Raw genomic sequence first — 23,707 nt, forward strand, 5'->3', positions numbered from 1 at the left:
GCTTCGAGAACCCCCTATTTGCTTATGTTGTTCATTCATTCATTGCAATAAAATATCTTCTTAAAAGGCAATGAAAGTTGTAAAATCATTATTTTTTATGTGAGAAACAAGAATTTCAGACCCTAACATAGACTTGTTCGGGCTTGCCTCGAGGGGTGTGGTCGGGGGTTCGGGGAAAAAAGCAAAAAGTGCAAAATTTTAAAAAGGCGCATGCCTAGGTGCACCAGGCGCGCACCTTTTGAAAGAGGTGCACCTAGGACCTGGGCGAGGCGCATACCCCAAAATGCGCCTCGCCTGTGCGTCTAGGCGCACCTTTTAAATCACTGATCATAGCCTTATATCTAGAGGCCAACTTCTACTTTTTTAGTTACTGAGTTTAGCAGCATTCCTGAGTTTGATATTAAATTGCTTTATAGTATTGTATCTTATTATAAGTTAGATAATGTTACACTTTAGTTGTTACTAGGTTTGAGTTCATGCAGAATGCTAAAACTTCTTTTTCAAGTATTGATAGAAATCATTATCAGGTCTTGAGATTTCACATATTATCTTGATAATTATTCATTAAACCTTTATGCAAATTGTTTCTTAGTTTTTTTTTTAATCTAGACTTGCCTTGAATTGCTGGTTGGCTCAGCTGAGTCACATTTAAAGGTTAAGTGATTTGATTCAATAATATATATATATATATATATATATATATATATATTTGATAAATAACTTGAATTTTATTAATAAACTTTATGTCATATCTTTACAAGCATCCCATAGAGAGGCACGAGCTGCTAGCTCTCATACAAAAAGAAAAACATTACAAGTGTACCCTGAATAAAATAGACCTATTCGCCCCTTGCTTAGCCAAAGCATTCACCATCCCATTTGCTGATCTCCTCGCCCATTGAATCCTCGAATTCATATTCCTAGCTAGTCATTTGAATTTTTCATTTCATTCCAGTAGCACCAGATTATAGACTCTGGATTCTTTACCCATTCTACCACCACTTTCGAATCCCCTTCAATCACTACATTTGTTAAGTTTAGCTCACGATCTGTACCCCTTGAATTGCAGCAAGCAGTTCCACTTTGAGGGAGTCACCCATACCTGCCGGGCCAGAAAAAAGTGCTGTAATTTTACCTTCTCCATCTCTCCAAACCCCTCCTATTCTAGAAGGGCCTGGATTACCTCGACTGATCCCATCAAAGTTCAGTTTAACAAAACTTTCAAATGGTGGTACCCAGACAATCTCCACTCTGCCCTTTATCTTGGAGCTTTAGTAACTGCTTCCTAATTCCTCCAAATATCATCAAAAGAAAACTGGGAAAACACCTTTAGAGTCTTGATCCAATGGATCACCCTAACCATCATACAAGTCCTGATTTCTTACTTGCTTCTCTCCTTCGAGAATATTCTTGCGTTCCTCTCTTCCCAGATGGTCCAAATCAAGGCTGCTTTGACACATGTCCACATTATCCTCCCTCTCTTCTTTGGCTGAGTAAACAAGGAGGGATCAAATAACATATTAACCTCTGTTGGTAAAGTTCACCTGCATCCGAACAAAGAAAAAAACCAAAGCCAAATATCTGCAACAAAGGGGCAAGAAATCAGTAAATGAAGACAACTCTCATCATTGGATTTGCATAAGTCACACCAATTAGGGAAAAGACATGACTTAGGTCTCCTCTTTTGTAGCAAGTCGATAGTATTTATCTTCCCGTGAATTACTGATCCCAACAAAAGGCTCTTACTCTGGGTGGGATGGGTCTACCCCGCAACTCTTTAAAGGGAAAGGGAGAAGCTGAGGAGTCACCGTACAAGCAGAAAGTTCGTTATCCCTAAGCCCTCTACAGAAACCAAAGTCCCAGTTAAGGCCCATGGGATGTAATGGGGGAGCAACAAATCTTGACACACTCATATTTGTACAAACAAACTGAGTATGAGGAGAAGAGCTCCACTAATGGACAAGAACCAATCCAAGTATCCTCCTAGAATTTAATAGAAGTCCCAGAGCAAACATCTATCCCACAACTCTTTAAAGGGAAAGGAAGAAGCTGAGGAGTCACCGTACAAGCAGAAAGTTCGTTATCCCTAAGCTCTCTACAGAAACCAAAGTCCCAGTTAAGGCCCACGGGATGTAATGGGGGAGGAACAAATCTTGACACACTCATTTTTGTACAAACAAACTGAGTATGAGGGGAAGAGCTCCACTAATGGACAAGATCCAACCCAAGTATCCTCCTAGAATTTAACAGAAGTCCCAGAGCAAACATCATACCTGGCGAAACAAAGAAAGTGAGGTAGAATTCTATGACCTGCTTTCCAAGCCGATTCTAGAGTAGCTCTGGTAGATAAACTTGCTTCCCAACCATTTCCCAACCTTCCATGTATGCTAGCTATTACTTCATGCCACAATCTATCCCTTTCCATCGGCCACCTCTAAAGCCATTTCCCTAGCAAAGCCCTATTCTTTTTATCCACACTACCAATACCTAATCCTCCTTGTTGAAGATTCCTACATACAACCTCCTACTTAACCAGATGATCCTTCCATCTCCCGGCTCCCACAAAAAATCCCTCATAATCTCCTCAATTTTCTTTATTTCTTTTTGGTGGATTCTAAAAACTGATAGGAAATAGATTGGAAGATTGACAAGCGTGGATTTAATCAAAGTAATCCTTCCTCCCAAAGATATGTAATTCCTCTTCCAAGCTGCTAGTTTCTTTGCACATCTCTCCCCTGTGGGGTTCCATAATCTGCACTCCTTAGGGTTTGCTCCTAGAGGAAGTCCTAGGTAGGTTAGAGGCCAACTAGCAATGGGACACTCTAAAATATTTGCAACAAAGTTTAGCTCCTCTTCCTCCATATTGATTCTTGCTATGCAACTCTTATCAAGTTTGATTTTTAGATTAGAGGTAAGCTCAAACTTCTCGTAACTAGATCCTTCAAATTCCTTACAAAATTTTGCTCTCCGCCCTCATAGAAAATTATAAATTTATAATATCATCAACAAACTATAGATGGGTGATCGGGACCCTCTCTCTTCCAATTTTCTAAACTTTTATTATAGTCTCCCTATTGGCCTTTAAGATCATTCTACTAAATACATCCACTACTAGGTGAAAAGAAAGGGTGAGAGAGGATCACCTTGCTTCAAACCCCGACAAGATGGAAAGAAGTCTCTAACAATCCCATTAACCAAAATGGAATAGTGGCAAGATTTAACACAACCTAAAATCCATTTGCACCATCTCCCCGAACCCATAGTTTTTTATCACCTCAATAAGGAAAGTCCAGTCTACCAAATCATAAGCTTTCTCTAGGTCTAGCTTGCACACAAAACCTTTTCTTTTTGATCTTTTCAGATCCTCGACACATTTACTAGCAACTAGAATCTGATAAACTATCTGCCTCCCTTGAATGAAAGCCCCTTGATTTTGAGTGATTACAACTAGGAGAACTAATTTTAATCTCAACAAGAGAACCTTGGCTAAGATCTTGTAAATGTTGGTTACTAGGCTGATTGGTTTTAAGTCCTTTGGATGACTAGCATCGGTTCTCTTTGGTATAAGAGCTAGAAAGGCTGCATTCACCCCTGGGCTAATTCTATGCTTTTTTGCAAATTCATTGAAGACCTTGACTATGTCATCTTTCACAATATCCCAACAATCTTGGTAAAAAGTCATTGTAAACCCATCTAGTCCGGGGGCTTTAGATTTGTCCATTAAGAAGATTGCCTTCCGAATTTCCTCGTCTTCAAAATCCCTTTCCAACCAATTTGCTGACCTAGTCTCCACACAAGGCCATTCAATTCCCTCCACACTCTTTCTCTCATTCAAAGGCCTCATAAAGATTGATTTGAAATGGTCCACAAAAAATCTTAGCAATTTCCTCCTGATTGGTTATCTCCTACCCTTCTATCTCTAAGATGGCCACATAATTTTCCCTCTTCCCATTCGTTAGGGCATGAAAGAATTTTGTATTACCATCCCCTTCTTTAATCCACTTGCATCTGGATTTTTGTCTCCAACAAATCTTTTCCCTTAAAAACACTTCTTCCATCTGTTTCTTAACCCTACATCTTAAAGCTCTTTCCTTTGCAACTAGAATCCCTTGGGCTTCTTTCTCATCTAGCTCCTCTAATTTAGACAAGAGAGTGATCTTTTGTTTCATCTACTCTTCTGAAGAGCTCTCTATTCCATTTCTTAATTCTCCCTCTCTCTCAATATCTTTATTTATTTATTATTATTTTTTGTGAAATCACACCCCTTTCCATTCCACTCCTCTGAACTCCTCCTTCCACCAAGCCTCCACATTTCTCACAATGTCTGGATGTGTAAGCCACATGTTTTTAAACCTAAATGGGGTAGGGCCATTTGCAAAGGTTTCTGAGCCTAACTTAATAGGGCAGTGATCCGAGGTGACTCTAGGTAAAGCTCTCAACACCAGATTTCCTACATGGGATTCCCAAAGTTCATTAAAGAGGAATCTGTCTAATTTTGAGCATTGGGGTACTTCCTAAAAATTCGACCAAGTAAGTCGGGCTTGCAATAGGGGGATTTCTTTCAGCTCACAAGTCTCTATAAAATCATTGAATCTCCTTTTGCTAGTGGTGACCCGTTGGTTGGGGTTGTTTGTTTCATTTGAGAATCTCACAACATTAAAATCCTCTGCCACACACCACGACCCATTCCATAAACCCCTAATAGCATAGAATTCATCCCACATTTCATTTCTTTCCCAATATCTATTTAGACCATAAACCTTGGTGAGTACCCATATAAAACCACCCTTGATGTTTTTTCATTGATATCGAGAGTCTCCCTATCAATTCCTTCATTGACTCAACCACATTGTCCTTCCACATTGTCAACATTCCCCCTGAGGCCTCGCAAGAAGGATTGAAAGACCATCCAACACCCCTTGAACCCCAAATGCTTCTTATCCATTTCCCATCCATCCCAATCAGTTTGTTTCTTGAATCATCACAGTGTCCGGCTTTTCCCTTCTAAGTAAATCTTTGATAGCTCTCCTTTTCCTCGCACTCCCAAGCCCTCTTACATTCCAACTAATTATCTTCATAAAATTTTGCTCAAAAATCAATCCCGTTAACTTTTTTTTCCCCTAGTTTGGTTTTCTCCTCCTTTCACCCCTTCCATTGAACTCAATATCACCTTCAACATCCCGACCTCAATCTTTCCACTTCTGACTTCTTCTTCCTTCTCTTTTTCTTTTCTCTTCATTTTTCCTATAATAGACCCTTACCTTATCCAGCCCATCTTCTTCCTGGATGATCCCTGGCTCTAAGTCTTCACCACCTTGGACCCATATTTCCTTTTTTTTCCCCTCTATCCAAATAGATTCGACTTACCCCTTTCTTCTTTTTCCATTTCCTTGTTCTTTAAAGTCTCGAATTCACCCCAAATCAGTTTCCAGATTCTTTCAGTCTCCTTTTCCATCGTTCTTCTTTCTAATCCCCTCTTCCTCCAAGCCCGCCTCAAGAGTCCTCTTCAAGCTTTCAGCGTCTGGTTGGGAAATAGTGAAGGAGCCGCTGTATCTATACCAAGCTCAGGGAAACTATCAGTACCAAAACAGAATTGACACAAATACCTAAGTTGGGAGGATCAAGGTGGATTTCTGGAGCAAGACTATGCACGGCAAGGGTTTCTGGAATTAGAGCCTTTTGTTGGATGGTAGAACCAGGAAGCAGACTGTGAGAGGATGGACCTTCTCCATGCTCTTCTATGTTTGGTGAATTCGAGTTCTGATAGAGTCCAACCCACCTTGGCAGGCCCAGAAGACCTAGCTTGCCCAACCCAGCAAGTATTCACTCGCTGGCACGTCAGATGTAGGCCAGCTAAGGCAGCTAGAGCCTAGAACCGACTCGGTTTTGCTTTTTGCTTTTCTTCAGTTATGCTATGATAGTGATGTTTATGTGAGGAAGTTCCTACTTGTCTTCTTTGATGATATCCTAATATACAGCCCAGATTGGGCCCAACATCTAGAGCACCTCGCCACCACCCTAGAACTCCTTCGTCGACACCAGCTCTATGCTAAGGGCAGCAAATGCATTTTCGGCCAAACCCAGGTCCATTACCTTGGCCATATTGTGGGGAGTGGGCAGGTACGGGTTGACCTAGAGAAGGTAGAAATTATAGTGAGATTCCTAGGCCCATTCTGTCAAGGGTCTTATGGGTTTTCTTGGACTGACAGGCTACTATAGGTGGTTCGTATGGGGTTATGGTTCTGTAGCTTCCCCTCTCACCAAATTATTGAATAAAGATACCTTTGAATGGACCTCCAAGACCAACAAGCATTTGAAGATCTGAAACGGGCTGTCACTTCTCCTGCCTTGACCCTGCCTGACTTCAATGTGATGCATCATCGGGGGTGGACCGGTGCTGTCCTTATGCAAGATAACCACCCAATAGCCTACTTTAGCAAGGCTTTGTCTGCTCGGCCCAGTCCAATTCCATGTATGAGAAGGATCTGATGGCAATTGTTCTTGCGGTCCAAAAGTGGAGGCCATACCTTCTGGGTCGCCGGTTCACAATCCGAACTGACCACCAGAGCTTAAAGCATCTCCTGGATCAGACCAACCTCAACCTAGAACAGAAAAAGTGGTTGGCTAAACTTCTGGGCTTTGATTATGAAATTCTGTACAAGCCTGGGCCCATAAACAAGGCAGCTGACGCCCTATCTAGGGCTGTTGAATTTTCCTCCATGAGCACAGCCTAACCCACCTACCTTCTGGTCGACTGGTTCAAGATAGAAGCCCAATCAGACCCAGAGTTGGCTGAGTTGTGTCAAGAATTAGAGGCTGGCCCCTTAAGCAATGGCCCCTGCTTCAATGGCAAGTCTTCATCCAGGTATGGGAAGAAATTAGCATGGACTTTATTACAGGTTTACCCAGTTTCAATGGCAAGTCGGTTATAATGGTAATTGATCGGCTATCCAAATATGGGCATTTCTCTGCCCTTTTCCATCCCTATACAGCAGCACTGGGAGCAGAAGTCTTCATCCAGGATGTTGCCAAATTACATGGAACTCCCAAATTAATTGTGTCAGACCGGGATCTTACCTTCATGAGCAATTTTTTGGTGGGAATGCTTTCGCTTACAGGGCACACAACTGCACACTTCTACTAGTTATCACCCCCAGACTGATGGACAGACGGAGGTGGTTAATCAGGGTCTAGAGACATATATGTGATGTTTTTCAGGGGATCGGCCCAAACAATGGACTAAATGGTTGCCATGGGTGGAATATTGGTACACCATTACTTTTCACTCATCCACGGGAATGACCCCATTAAAGGCACTCTACGGGAGGGACCCCCACCTCTCCTTCCTTATGAGAAGGGAGCTTCGGCTGTGGCTGCTGTTGAAGACCACCTCCTTTCACGTGATGAAGTCATCCAAACTTTGAGGTTCAACTTGTAGAAGGCACAAGACCAGATGAAGAAATACTATGATAAGAAGCACCACTTGTCACCTTTAATGTTGGAGATAAGGTCTACCTTAAGCTACACCCTTATTGCTAGACATCCCTCACCAAATGAGCCTGGCAGAAGCTGTCTCCGAGGTATTTTGAACCCTGCACTATGCTGGAGAAGATTGGCTCTGTTGCTTACAAATTAGAACTTCCTCCTACTGCTAGACTCCACCCTGTTTTTCATGTTTTCCTGCTCAAGAAGTGTCTGGGAGATGGTGATGTGATCTGTCCTTCCTTGCCAAGATTCACTGATGGGCACCTCCTGGTAGAGCCCCTAAAAATCATTGACTTTCATTGGGTCAGAGCTGGACACAAAATCATACAAGAAGCCAAAGTCATATGGACTAACCTGCCTACAAAAGATGCCACTTGGGAGCCATACTAAACCCTTCAAAATCAGTTTCATCATGTTGACCTTGTGGACAAGGTCCATCTTGAGAAGGGGGGGGGGACTGATAGAGCCCAACCCACATCGGCAGGCCCAGAAGATCCATCTCGCCCAGCCCAGCAAGTATTCACTCGCAGGCCACATCAGATGTAGGTCAGCTAAGGCAACTATAGCTTAGAGCTGATTCGGTTGTGCTATTTGCTTTTCTTCAGTTATGCTATGATAGTGATGTTTACATGAGGAGTGCATGTATATATTCAGTTCATATGACCCTGAGAAATATCAAGTCAAGTTACCCTAATTCGTCTTCTTCTTTCTTTTCTGAGGAGGTAGGGATTCCCTCGAAGAAGCTCCTGATTTGGGCAGTAACCCAACAAGTTCCTTCCAGAGTATGAAGTTGAAGCCTCTTTACTGGGTCCCTGACCTTGTTGGATTTCAGCTTAGCATTGGGAGAAGCAGGCTTTCCTACTTCAACAATAGATACTGTCACCCTCTCTGTAGTACTGGCTTCGACTGGACCTTCTTTGGTGTATGTAAAATCTTTCCACAAACAGGAGCTCCGTATGGAAGCTCTCCTCATCCATTTGCAAACTGGATGACAGTATTTGCTGAATCACCAGCAAGGGCCCCCTTTTTTGTCTCCAATGGCCCCCTTTTTTGTCTCAACCATTTTATCGTATTTGCTGAATCACCAGCAATGATCAAATTTTGAATTCCCAAATTCTTTATTATCCTGATTCCGGTGAGAGCAGCCATCACTTCAGCCTTTGTGGAGTCAGCCCAACTGATTGGATCACTAAAAGTCCGGCAGAGATTGTCCCTTTCATCCCTTACTGTACCACCAACCTGCAAAGCCTGGATTGCTTAAGGCACAACCGTCAAAATTAAGGGTTATCACACCATCACTGAAACGGGATGCCTCAAGGGAGTTTGCTGGGGATGAGGCAGAAACAGAAAGGGGTGAATATCTTTGGTAATATCATTGACTGAAAGTCCTTTAAACAGAGCTGAATTCACCACCCAAAGGATGCAACGATAGGTAATATCTGTGATTAACTCCTCCAAGGTTCTGCTTTTATTGTCAAAGATATGGATGTTTCTTTCTTCCCAAGCGCCCCACATTACTGCATGAGGCACTAATTGCCAAAAGACTTTACCCCTTTTGCTAAGCCCTATTCCTTGCCATTGATTCAAGTTGTCCATAATGTGATTTGGAAAAACCCAGCTGTACCCTGCCATATTCAAGAAGTGGGACCATATCCTTTGAGTGAAGCTGCAATGAAGGAGAATATGATCTGCTGATTCACCCACACTGAGACATAAAATACAAACATGAGGAGAAATGGAGCATCTTCCCAAAAGTTTTTTCTGTAGGAGATCACAAGTATTAAATTTCTGGAGACAGGCTTCCCATACAAAGAAGCAAATTCTTGAGGGGATGTGGCTGCACCAATTTCTTGTAAGGAAAAGAGGGATGCTGATCTTCAGCAGTCAAAGCCCTGAACATAGAAGAGAATTCGCCATTTGGGTGGAGGGTCCATATTTGGTTGTCTGAATGAGAGGGGGATATGTAGGCATCTTTGAGGGTTTGGATTAAGGCTATTAAATCAGAAATCTCCGAGTCCCTTAGGGGTTTTCTGAGGTGGAGGTTTAAAGAATTCTCGGTGGACTGGTTTGGGAGGCAAGAAGAAATAAAGGCTTCTTGGTCAAGGGTGGGGTTAAACAGCCTAGGGATAGAGGCTTCCAAGGTGGATTTCCCCCCACCAAAGATCTTTCCAGAATTTAATTCTAAACCCATTTCCCACTTTATACCTTATGAAAGGAAAGAAAGAAGTATGAATGGAACATATACCTTTCCAAGGGTTGGTGGCCTTTATCCTGTTCAAATGGAGATTGCAATCCCACCTGTTTGTATTTCGTCCATATTTACTTGAGATGACAGCAGTCCAAAGAGCATTAGGTTCTTTCGGAAATCTCTAGAGCCATTTGCCTAGGAGAGAACAAATTTTCTCTTTAAGTTGTCCAATACCCAACCCGCCTTCTTCTTTTGGTTTGCATACTTGTTTATAGCTGACTAAATGGTTTCTCTTAACTCCATCTCCTTCCCAAAGAAAATTCCTTTGAAGCTTCTCAATCTGATTTCTGACTTTGGTCGGAATCTGGAAGACAGAGAGAAAGTAGATCGACAGATAACACTTTTTCCAAGTCGATAATTTCTTCTCGCATTTCTCCATCATAGGACTCCAAAAGTTGAGGGATTTTGGATTCCCTCCCAGAGGCATCCCAACGTAGGTAATGGGGGGATTCTCCACTTTGCACCCCAATAAAGATTTGCAATTTTCTAGAAGTTCCACTTCCACTGAGTTGATAGCCACAATACTACTTTTGCAGAAATTAACTTTCAGACTAGTGAGAATCTCGAAACATTTGATTACCATTTTAGTGTTTGTGATGTTGGTTATGGAGGCATCCAAGAATAGGATTATGTCATCGGCGAACTGTAAGCGAGAGATGTGAAGTTTATCCCTACCCACTTCAAAACCTTTCACCAAGTTGAGAAGAATTGACTTGTCAAAGAGATAATTAAATATATCCATCACCAAAGTGAGAAGTAATGGGGAAAGAGGGCAACCTTGTCTTAGGCCCCTGCTAGCCTTGAAATAACTTTTCGCATCACAATTTATCAATATTAAAAACCAAGGAGAGCCAATACAACCTTTAATCCACCTGATCCAGTTTCTCCCAAAACCTCTTAGCCTTAAGCAGTCAAGAATGCAGTCCCAATCCACTTTGTCATACACCTTTTCAAGATCAAGTTTCACAAGGACCCCTGGGATCCCAGAGGATTTTCTGTCTTCCACACACTCATTTGCAATAAGAATGCTGTCTACAATTTGTCTTCCTTTTACAAAAGCAAACTGATTTGGGGAAATTAGATCTTCAAGGACTTCTTTAAGTCTGTAGGCTAGAACCTTCGCCAATTTTTGTAAATGCTCCCAACCAAACTTATAGGTCTAAAGTCTTTAACTTTCTAAAACTTCCCCTTTCTTAGGGATGAGACAGAGAAAGGTAGAGTTAAGGCCCTTGTTAACAATGGCAGATGAATGGAAGTCTCTGAAACCTTATTGGCCATTTGACTCTATTGCCTTTTGAGTCTGAGGCCATTGCATAGCCGAAAATGTGTAAACTTCCTTCTCTTGCACCCCACGTAAAGATGCTATTTCTGTCTCTTTGTCTTCCTCCCTTCTCCCCTGCTTCCATAACTGCACTTCGATGGATGTTGCAACCATACTGGATAGGAGTAACCTTCGATTACTACCTCCACCTTTCTTGGAATCTCGTCAGGTTTTACCCCACTAAGCTTCAATGCTACTGAATGGAGATCGAACCCAAAGAACTCATCTAACCAGGCGTTACAGATGGAGGTGATTGACTGAAACAGGGTTTCCTTCCATAGATGAAGGGGAAGAACCAAACATCTAATGACAACATTATCCTTGACTTCAAGATTAATTGAGTTTGATAGCGGACACCACTTCAAAACTGTAACAACAACTTCATTTAACTAAAAGTTCAAAGCGTTCACAACGTCTTCGTTTACATTCATCTCCAATAATACCTTCTGTTTTTCTAAAGGAATGATAATGACCTGGTCCTTCAAATTCAGTTTCTGTAGAATTATTTCTGCAACTTTTCTCCAGTTAGTTGGTGGAGAAGAGGTCTTGACCATATGCTTTCTCCCCCAGTCCTCTCTGCCACCAGAGGTTATCAGCGTGCTCTTTTCAGATGCCTTTGCATCTATTAGAAACTCCTGTTCAATAGACTCCCTCTCAATGCAACCTTTCAGCTCTGCTAGGTTCTCAGTCTGGACTTCTTTTACTTGAGCCAAAAATTCACCAAGTAGTCTTGCAACCTCTTGCCATCCTTTGCCCTTCCTACCTTGCGGGAAGCACACCAGCTGCTTCTTTCCTTGCCCAAAGTGTTCATAAAGTGTGATAAAGGATCCTTTCGTATTCTTTGTACATTCTATCATGCACTTTCTCCCAAGGTTTAAAATGTCGATGTCAATGGAAATGTCGCTTACCAAAATATAGGACATATGTCGGAAATGTTGAGGGAAAATATTGTAAAAATTAGAGACATTGTGGAAATATTCCAAGATATTTTGTAAAATGATAAAAGAAGCATTAATACATATTTCTAGACTATTATCTTATTCCCAACCATTATATAAAGCTAAGAAACTGAAGAAAACTGAAGAGAAGAGAGCTGAGAGTTCGGCAATGAGGGTCTGAGAAGAGGGTTTCGAACATACTGTCTCTCAGCACCCTAACACTGTTTTATTAGATATATTTGAATAATTACAAGGAGGCCCTTAGTTGGGCAAGAGTTTACAAAGAACTTAATATTGACAGGATGGGCCCAGAATAAGGCCCATTACAGAAAATAGACATAAATAACAAGAAAGAATAAACAACCTATGGGCCATTCGGCCCATCTTCTCTACACTCCCCCTCAAGCTGAGCATAGATGTCAATCATGCCAAGCTTGTTGGTATCATGCTGAAGTTTTGCCTTGGGAATGCCTTTGGTGAGAAAATCTGCCAACTGTCCTTCAGATGTGATGAAAGGAAGACACACTTCACCCGAAGAGACCCTTTCCCTATTGAAGTGTCGATCGACTTCAATATGCTTGGTTCTATCATGTTGCACTAGGTTGTGAGCAATGTTGATGGCAGCCTGATTATCACAATACAACATCATTGGCTTGTTATATTCAACTCCAAGTTCTTCCATCAAAGATTTTAGCCATAATAATTCAGAAACCCCATGTGCCATGGCCCTGTATTCTGCTTCAGCAGAAGACCGAGCAACAACTGATTGTTTCTTGCTTCTCCAAGAAACAACATTACCAGCTACCAAGCTGCAATACCCAGAGGTAGATCTTCTATCATCAATGTTCCCGGCCCAGTCAGCATCGGTGTAGGCTTCAAGTTTCATATGACCATGCTTGGCAAACAGAATACCCTTTCCTGGGGAACCCTTCAAATAACATAGGATTCTCTCTACAACTGCCATATGAGTGTCTCGGGGAGCATGCATGAATTAGCTAATGCAACTGACTGCATATGCAATATCTGGCCGAGTCATGCATAGGTACAAAAGTTTCCCAAGAAGTCTCTGAAAGATTCCTTTGTCTTCTAACAATGTCCCTTCTGAGGCCGAGAGTTTATGACTCATATCAATAGGAGTAGCAACTGGTCTAGCACCCATCTTTCCAGTTTCAGAGAGCAAGTCAAGAACATACTTCCTTTGGGGGATAAGAATCCCACCCTTGGATCGAGCCACTTCTATGCCAAGAAAGTATCTCAATTCCCCAAAATCTTTAATCTCAAACTCTGTATGGAGAAAAGATTTTAGATCATGAATTCCCGAAGCATCATTACCAGTCACTACAATATCATCTACATATACAATGAGGTATACTACTAGAGGTCCACTCCTCTTCACAAAAAGAGTATGATCGGACTTTGTCTGCACATAACCAAAATTAACAAGTGCTGTTCTAAATCTCTCAAACCATGCTCTAGGGGACTGTTTTAGTCCATAAAGAGATTTCTTTAGCCTGCATACCTTCCCTTTCATATCAGTTCCATACATCCCTGGAGGAAGAGACATGTAAACCTCCTCATGCAATTCACCATTCAGAAATGCATTCTTCACATCCAATTGATAAAGGGGCCAGTCAAAGTGAGCAGCTAAAGATAGAAGAACCCTCACAGATGTCATCTTGGCAACAGGTGCAAAAGTCTCTAATAATCAATCCCATATGTCTGTGTATAGCCTTTTGCAACTAGCCTGGCCTTGTACCTTTCAATGGTGCCATCAACTCGGTATTTGATAGTAAAGACCCACTTGCAACCAACAGGATCCTTCCCTTAAGGCAAATCCACCACTTCCCATGTGTCATTCTTGTGTAGGGCATCGATTTCAGATCTCATAGCATCCCTCCATTCTGGAATCTTAAGAGCTTCTGACACAGACCTGGGAATAGGATGAGAAGCAATAGAAGAGAGATAGGCAAAGTATGAAGGTGAAACCAAACTGTAAGAAAGGTGCTTGGAAATGCAGTGTGCACTGCACTTCCGTTTTCATTTTCTAACAACAATGGGAATATTAAGGTCAGGGAAGGATGAATCCAAAAGTGCTGAAACAGTACCTGTTGTCTCTTCTGTGATTGGAAGTGTATGAGGCTCATGTGTTGTAGGAGAAACAACCTGCACATTTCTGGATCTTTGCCTTTGATACACCTTGGGATTGAGGATAGGACGAGGAGGTAGAGTACTGGGACAAGGAGAATGGAACGACTGGTCCACCCTTGATACATTTGAAGGAGAGGCAGACACATCAAGAGACTCAACAGGGACAGGAAGAGGAAGAGCAAATACCTGTGACAAATCCTCCCCCTGTGGACAATGTCCTTCTGGAGAGGAACCATAAAAGGGGGAAAGCTCATCAAAGGTGACATCCATTGAGACATATTGATTGCCAGACTTTGGATCAAAACAACAATAACCCTTTTGTGTGGGGGAATAACCAAGGAAGATACACTTTTGAACTTTGGGTTCAAATTTATGCCTTTGGACACTTGGAACATGTACGTAACAGGTGCATCCAAAGACACGAATAGGAACAGGAAAAAGGTCCTTGTCCGGATGAAGAAGAGTGAAGGGAGACTTAAACCCCAAAACCCTGGATGGCATGCGGTTTATTAGGTAGGAAGCAGTAAGAACAGCGTCACCCCAAAACCTGGTAGGAACATGTGAGGCAAATAAGATACTTCTTGCAATTTCAACAATATGCCTGTTTTTCCTCTCAGCAACCCCCATTCTGTTCTGGGGTCCTAGCACATGAGCTTTGATGAATAACCCCCATGTCAGAAAGATAGCAGGATAGGTTTTTCTCAAAGTATTCTTTTGCATTGTCCGATCTAAAGATTTTAATCCTGGTATCAAATTGGGTTAGAACAAATTCATGGAATTGTTTTACAAGTCTTGGAACTTCATCACGGGATTTCATCAGGAATATCCAAGTGAACCGAGAAAAGTCATCAATAAACAGGATAAAATATTTGTAGCCACCCATGGAGGGTAAGTGGTAAGGTCCCTACACATAAGAATGCACAATATTAAAAGGAACCGAAGATCTTTTATTGCTCAAAGGATAATTGTTTCTACAATGCTTTGACAATTCACAAGACTCACAATGAAGACTGGACAAACTAATTCCCTTAAATAGTTCAGGGAAAAGATGACTCAAGGCAGAAAAAGACAGATGACCAAAACGACAACGACACAACATAATCCGACTAACAGACTCTGAAGAGACAGATCCGAGAGCAACATTCCCAAGATGATCAGTGCATTGTCCCGGAGTATCAAGCAGGTATATTCCGTTCGCCTCATGGCCACTCCCAATCGCCTTCTGAGACTCCAGATCCTGAAAAACACAATAGGAAGGAAAAAAGGTTAGACAACAGTTTAGTGACTTGGTTAAATTACTCACAGACAACAGATTTGTATTTAGTTTAGGTACATGGAGGGCAGAAGGTAAGAACAAGGAATCCGTAGCCTTGATGGTTCCCTTACCAGAGATAGGGGCAAGTGAACCATCAGCTAAAGTGATTTTATCACGTCTAGGAAGTAAGTCATATGAAACAAACAAGGTAGAAAGATTGGTTATATGGTCAAAAACATCTGAGTCAATAATCCAAGGGATCTTGAGATTACTTGAAGTGGTAGCATGATTGGCAGAAGCCCTTATACCTGAATGAGCAAACGCTGAAGCAGTAGAATTTCTTGAAGGGTTGGAAGGAGAGGTCACATCACTCAGTTGACTGATCATCTTCCCAAACTTTTCATATTCTGCTCATATGGCTGCCAACTGTGCAAAAGTAGACATCTCTTCACTATCTGGCCCAACAACTACATTTGCACTTTCTAATCTTTTACTATCATGTTTTTTTTGAAACCGAATGAGAACAAGATTAGGATGTAATTTCCAGCACTTGTCTTTGATGTGCTTCGGCTTCTTGCAGTACTCACATATAACTTATTTCTTTCCTGTCCCACTAGAAGTTTTAGCATTCCCTTTAGGTTTAATCCCCATTATTGGCAAAGTGATCATTAATATCAACCCCTTGAACCTGGACAGCCCTTCTGCTCTCTTCACTACTCACCAATGAATAAGCTTGTGACAAAGAGACACACTCCTTGGAAAGAATATTCTGTTTTGTGATATCATATTCTGGGTTTAGTCCAGTTAAGAACTCAAAAACCCTGTTCCTTTCAACCAATTTTTTGTAGGTCTCTGCATCATTGGTGGTGTCCCACGTTACAACTTCTATTAGGTCAATCTCTTGCCATAGGGACTTCAGGGTTGAGAAATATACAACAAGAGGTTTTTCTCCTTGCCTTAAATTCTTTACATCACTTCTCAATTTATATGCCCGGGCCACATTGAGTTTTTGGGAATAGGTTTCTGCAACACTCTCCCAAATTTCTTTTGCTGAATTCATCTATAGGTAGTGTTGACTGATTTGTGGCTGCATTGAGTTCACAAGCTACCCAATGACGGTGTAATTTTCTTGCATCCACTTCTCGTAGGATGGATCATCTTCTGGGGGAGATTTCTTACTCCCGGAAATGAACCCCCACTTTCCTCTACTACATACATGAATCTTTACTGATTGTGACCATGCCAGATAATTAGTTTCATCTAGTTTAAGTGTGGTCACAGTCTACAAGGAATCAATTGGAGTCCCTTGAACCAGTCCATATTCAGCACCACTTTTGTTTTCAAAGTTTGAGGAGTACATGTAAACACTCCAAATATGATTTCAGATGATTTCTACAAGTATATTGAATAAGGGCAAGCAATAATAGAGTTCAGCCGACCACAAGAGGGCAATACACTGAGTTCAGCCTTCAAGAAGTAAATAGAAACTTCTAGGCACTCAGCCGAAGTACCCTTTTCAAATCTGGACTTCAAAGTAAATGCCACTTGGTATTGCTGAAATAGCCCTTTTTACAAACACAGTGTGGGCAATGGAGACAACCCCACTGTCAAAAAGAAAAAAAAGGCCTCAAGAACAGTTTGTATAGCCCCCCAAAAACAGCCAAGTATAAGTAACAATCCACAGCCTTGTTACAAGGATGTTTCGGCAGTTTGACAATCCAATAAGGAGTGAAAAACAGCACAGAAATTTCTGGGTTAAACTAGATTCAATGGCAGCCGAAGGTAGTATAGAACAACCAAAGTTTTTCGGACACTTCAACAGTCCAAACACATTCGAAAGCAATACAGAACAACCAGAAGAAAACTGAACCCAGAAATCTGAGCACAACTTACAGTTTCGAGCTTTAAACAAAACCAAGCTGTTCCTCTTCCCCTTTTTCTTTTCTCTGATTCTTCCTGGCCACCGAACCACTTCTCCAAGAGATTAGAGTCTTGGGCATTTCCAATGACCTCCAAGAATTAGGCAACACGAGTTAAGCTTCTAGCCCTAGGATATTGAAGTTCAGGTATGCTCTGATGCCATGAAGAAAACTGAAGAGAAGAGAGCTGAGAGTTTGGCAACGGGGGTCTGAGAAGAGGGTTTCGAACATACTCTCTCTCAGCACCCTAACACTGTTTTATTAGATAGATTTGAATAATTACAAGGAGGCCCTTAGTTGGGCAAGAGTTTACAAAGAACTTAATATTGACAGGATGGGCCCAGAATAAGGCCCATTACAGAAAAGAAACATAAATAACAAGAAAGAATAAACAACCTATGGGCCATTCGGCCCATCTTCTCTACAGAAACCAAGATCAATAACAAATTAGTAAATGACGATTTACTGATTTATATGCATTTTGATGTTTTTACAAGGTTATTTGATATTTTCTTTTCTTATTTTTAATTCTGATTTATTATAAATTCTAATATATTTATTTCACACTAGTAAATAGAAATACATTTATTCTGATTTTTAAATATTAAAGTTATAATACATTATGTTTTATTATAAATTTAATAAACTGATTCTTCTTTTTGTAGTATTAAGATTATGATAAATTCTGATTTCTTATTAAAACTTAATGAATTTATTATGATTTTTAATACTAAATTTATAATAAATTATGATTCAGTATAAAATTTATTAAATTTATTCTGATTTTTTAATATTAAATGTAGAATATGGTTTATTATAAAATTTAATAAACATTTTCTGATTTTAATAAATATTTTAAAAAATACTAACTAGTTAATATTTTATTACTTGAAAAATATTTTATGTATTATATTATAAAGTAATTAATTTATTCTTTTGTTTTTATATTTTATTAATTCTTTTTATAAGTATTTTATTTGAAATACTAAATAGAAATTACTAATGGAATAATCTATATTAATATACTGTATTGTATTAATATAATATACTAATATATTATATTTTTAATGTACATTAGTTGACATGAAAAACTGTATTATTTTGGTTATTTGGACCGATTTGGTCGACATTTCCGAAATAATGTAATTTTTATATTACCATCCACTTTTATGTCAGTGAGCCTCGACATCAACATATGTTGGGTGACATTAGCGACATTTGAAACCATGATTTCTCCCTCCTTCCGTACTGAGCTCTTTCCAGTTGGATTGCTTGCCTTTTGAGCTCGCTTTAAACACAAAGTCTCTAACCCATTCAACAGCTTTAAGTACTTCAATCAGTACCGCAGCCTTCTTTGCTTCTCTAATCTTCAAAATCATCGGCCTTCTGATTCGGATTTCTTCAAACAGGAATTCTTTTGCTTCCACCTTCAATGCTCACTTCCACTTTGCTGCCTCCGCGAACCTCTCGTCTTCCATCATGCAACTTCCGTCTTTTAAGTCTGTGAATTCAGCATTTGAAAAGTCTATATGTGGGGTTGTATTATATTAAAGTTAGTCACCAAGTGGTGCATTGACCTTTCTAGCCATGCAGAATATGGTTTCTGGATCAGTATTGTCATACATCCTATGTTCTTCATAGATCGGCCTACTTGTCCCACATCCTTCAATATCCTGGTTTTCCAACCATGTAAAAAGAAAGGGGATTCAGGAGAATGATGAGCTGGTTCAAACAAAAACAGGGGCTCATGGGTTTACAGGCATAAAGTTAGAGAAATTTGGCAATTAATTAGAGGAGTTGAGAGCAACTTTTTTGGGTAGAAGATCAGCTAATGATTTAGTGGATGCTCTAGCTAGATAGCGGGTTACTAGAGGGGAACTAGGAGGTCATTCTCCTGGAGAGTTGTGTAAGAAGGAATGCTTGTGCAAGGGTTATGTAAAAGTTGCTAGCTTAAATTATTAAGAGGGGTGCATGGAACATCCTGTGCAACCATTTTTTTCATAAAATATTAATGTTTCTGTTACTAGTAAAAAATCCCAGTTTGAACTGAAATACAGTTTCCACTTTATATATCTTACTTCATAAATGGGAATGACCAGCATTTGGTTTTTTGGTTTGACTGTAATCTTATGATTTCACTTGATCAACATTTACATGTATTGCTACTCTGTTAGCAGTATGCTTATACTATTAGGCACTTACTGCTTTTAGCACATTGCTATTGTTCAGTGCCAGACAGTGAATGAAGAAGAAATTTTTGATATTCAAGACAAACTCTCCCTTTTCCCTCTTGGGTGGATTCATGTAAGTTCAAGTTCCTTTTGATTACTATTACCACCTATTCAATTATTTTGTTTTATTTTTATACTTAGATACTGTGATCTTATACTTTTTTTTTGATGAATACTGTGATCTTATACTTGGTGAATCAGATTCCTCTCTTTTAATACCTGATGCAGCTTGTATTAGGATTCTAAATGATACTTACCAAAAAATGTCCTTTTAAAAATGTGTTTAAAAAAGGGGTTGTTGGAGCACTGCTGAGCAAGCAAAGTGAGCAAGCCAGAGTGGAGTATGATCCCCTTTCTTCTATGTTATTCGCTATCCTTCTTAATGCAAGGCATTTTTTTAAAAGATAAGGGACTATATTAAGATTGCAAAACCAATCTTTTTTGCACGGATTAAGTACTTAAGACCCTAGCATGGGCTTGTTTAGGTTTGTCGCAACTTGCAAGGGGTTCGGTACAAAGGTGGCTCATAGAATTAGGAATGCAAGATGTCTAACATCACATTAGCTATTTGAAGTAATGCGATTGAGAAATAAATAAAAAAAATCAAAAGCTTCACATGCTTGAATTGTTGAGTGCTAAAGTATGATTTATATGTTATGTTTATAGATTTTAATTTGAGCTAAGAACATTTAGTTCAAAATTTAATTGAGCGTTTTTAATTAATATTCTTTTTATTTTTTTTTGTTTTTTTTTGCATTTTTGAAAAATTAACAAAATTTTGTGCCTTGTTTCAAAAATGAACACCTTTCCTTGCACCTTGTGCCTCAAGCACGAAAAGCTCCTTGCAAGGTGAGAGGGGGTCACCTCGCTGAAGCTCCCTCCCTCCTTCAAAGAACCCTCTAGAGTTGTCATTCACTAACACTGAAAATCTAGCTGCTGAGATACGTGCTTGAATCCATCTCCACCTAATGCCAGAACCCATTCTTTTGCAACACATGGTCATAGAAGCTCCATTGGCATGGTCATAATCTTTTTCCATGTCCAACTTACAAATTACTCCTGGCTCACCTTGTTTCCTTCTAGAATCAATAAGCTCATTTTCTAGCAAGGAGCCATCCAAAATCTGATGTGCAGTAATGAATGCTCATTGCAACAGAGAAATTATCTTTCCTAGCACCTCTCTTTAGCCTGTTAGCTGATAGCTTGGCTAATAGCTTGTAAGAGCTTTCAATTGAACCTATTAGCCTGTAATCCTTTAGTGCCACAGCCCCTTGAAGCTTCATGATTAGAGAAATGAAAATGGACTTTTCTTCCACAGCTATCTCGGACTGGTCATGGAACTCCTGTGGCATCATCATGAAATCATTCTTAAGGAAGTGCCAACACTTTATTGTAGAGGGCCAAGGGAAATCTGTCCGGACCTGGAGCCTTGTCTCCCTTCAATTCTTCGAGAGCCTATAGCACCTATGCTTCCTCAATTTTTTTTTGATCAGCAACAGAAATTTTCATTAAATGTGAATTTAAATCATTACATATGATGCTTGGACATTAATTCAGAAACATATTAATTTATATCCAACCCTTTACAATTCTGCCCCAAAAACTGTTCCCTATAAATCCCTTGCTTTTCTAGGACATCAGTTAATCCATTTGCCATTCTTTTCACCCATCTGAAAGATGCTTCCACCTCTATAGCCAACCTTCTCATCTCCCTAAAAGTGTCTGAATATCCAAGCACCCGGATTGTTGCAGATCATCTGAGAGATAACTAGTTTTGAGTACCCCTCAACCTCCACCTGCTTCATCCCAAGCTGTTTAGCTAATTTCAGCTCTTGTAAGAGAGAAAGAACCTCAGCTTTCAAAGGGTCCCCATCAGTCCTGAATATATTGCTACCACCACACCTTCATTTCTAAATACTCCCCCAGTTCCTGAGGGTCCAGGATTTCCTAAAGAGCTTCCATCAAAATTTAGTTTCATCTTGTGAGATGGGTTTCCACTTCAACACAACTATGTCTTTCACAATTGTGGACTTTGTCACTGCTTCCCATGATGTCATGATATCATCTATTTTAGAAGGCTTTAAAAGCGTCTAATGTTTTTACTCAATGTGCCATTTTCAACTTTATACTGTTTATGATGCCTGCTTTCTCTAATTTTAGCTCCAATAAATCCCTGTCTTCATCAGAAATTCTCTTAGAGACAATACATCAAACTTCTATATATGATTTAATAGCTTCTTCACAGGGCTTTGCATAATTTGGATTTGTCCTAAAAGACTCTTACGTTCCACTTTAGGGGATATTTCACAACAATTGAGTTTGCCATATTTTTCATCATCAAATGAACAAATGACATACAAGCATTTTAAGCTAAAGAAGTATGTGGTTAATCTCACATTCTAGTTTCCTTTAGATGATAATCCTACAATGTTTAGTCAGGCGTTAGCAGCATTTATACTACATGCTTTAAAATTTTAAATTAGGTGTACCTATAAAGCTTGTAAAGTATACTGAGGCCCTTTAATTGTTGGATTTGTAGTAACCTTCTTAACAAAGAATACTACAGGGAAAATTAGCTCAGAAATGAGGCTTTTGTTCTTTAAGGTTCATACCTGAACTGCAAGTTCAGTTTGGATCTGCAAATTTGATGGAAACCATGCTACTTTTTATGATGTCTTACATTTTTGTGGTATTTTACTCAAGGCAGCTAAGATATCCTTGGACTCCATTCCTGATTAGATTCTGCCTTTGATTTTCAGACACATCCATCACAAACTTGCTTCATGTCATCAATTGATCTTCACACACATTACTCATATCAGGTAAAAAGTAAAACTCTAAGAACTCCTGCATGTAGTTAACTGTTAACTTCTAGTCTATCTATTTTGCTTGTCTGTATTAACCACTCCAGTTTTTCTCTGATCAAACGAGTTGTCTGCCTGTTTTTTAATAAGTTCTGGAGGTTTCTTTTTCTTTTTCAGGAAGGGGGGAGTGATTGAAGTGCTCCTAATTATTGGTCAAGATGTACACATTAAACAAAAGATTGACTTCTAGGTTATAAACAGGGGTGCCTTCTGTCTTTTCAATGAGGACATACCCAGTTTTTTATAAGATCTTAGCAAATCTATTCTATGCTTAAATGTGATTTGATAGGAACAATTAACATTAAAGTACATGTTTTTTACTTCTTTTATTGACCTGTGTTTGTGCTTTAGATTTGGGTACAAGAAAGCGCACATACAAATCCTTACTATATGATCTTCCATATAATTTTTTTGGCTTAAATTTCATTTAAATATGTGATAAAAGAGTGAAGGCAATATAATTTGAGTCTGGATTGGCTGGAGACAAAATCATGCAAAGCGGGATGGGAAACCTATCATGAGTTGGACACACCAGTGTTCCTACGCATAAGGTGTGGGCCCCATGTGTATGGAATACTGGCATATTCACTCGCGATAGGTCGTCCAACTCAGCGTGCATGATTGTCTCCAGCCCATCCAGTTCCATAGAATTCCATATTCATTGGAGCCATAGCATCCTTTTGGATTAGCATGGGTAGAGAAATGAGATATTAGTCCAAGAGACTTTTTTTTTTCTTTCTTAAATTAGCACAAGAGGCAAGGATTTGTCCAGAGACCTGGAATGATGAGAGATAAGAGTATGAAGTTAGTGGTGACATAATAAGAGGGTGGAGAGTTGGAAGAGATGGTATACCGCTTACACACCTATAATTTGCAGATGACACAATTTTGTTTTGTGAAGGAGGGGATATCAATTGGATTAGGAACTTGAAGCTCACTATACAACTTTTTGAGTAGGTGTCAAACCTGAGGGTGAACTTTGAGAAAAATTATATAGTTGGAGTCAATCTGGGGGAAGGGGAGATTGGTATGTAGACATGCTGGGATGTGTAGTCTCTAATTGGCCATTAAATTACCTTGGTCTACCTTTGGGGGATAATCCTCAGAAGGATGATTTTTGGGCTCCTGTTGTGGAGAGATTTGAAAAGAGACTCACTAACTGGAAGAAAAACTATTTGTCTCTTGGAGGGAGAATCACTTTTATAAGGTCTACTCTAGCTAACCTCCCTGTTTATTTTTTGTCAGTTTTTAAGATTTTGGCTAAGGTGGCTAGTAGACTGGAAAAACTAATGAGAGAC

The 23,707-nt window shown here is 39.8% G+C and overlaps 1 protein-coding gene across 3 annotated transcripts in view; it reads left to right on the top strand.

The window, feature by feature from the left end:
• The window catches only part of LOC148861353 (AMSH-like ubiquitin thioesterase 3), a 48,300-nt gene that overhangs the window by 7,824 nt on the left and 16,769 nt on the right, over positions 1 to 23,707 (top strand). For all 3 annotated transcript variants that reach the window (XR_016113299.1, XM_088986360.1, XM_088986361.1), the window contains 2 exons: positions 19,544 to 19,618; positions 22,305 to 22,367. Coding sequence is in view for 2 of the 3 variants with exons in the window: in XM_088986360.1 (XP_088842486.1) it covers positions 19,544 to 19,618; positions 22,305 to 22,367 (138 nt within the window). In the remaining variant the exon portion in view is untranslated. The remainder of the gene's footprint in view (positions 1 to 19,543; positions 19,619 to 22,304; positions 22,368 to 23,707) is intronic.

This window comes from Nelumbo lutea, chromosome 4, assembly GCF_056320005.1.
Source record: "Nelumbo lutea isolate HS-2025 chromosome 4, American lotus-T2T, whole genome shotgun sequence".
Lineage (NCBI taxonomy): Eukaryota > Viridiplantae > Streptophyta > Magnoliopsida > Proteales > Nelumbonaceae > Nelumbo > Nelumbo lutea.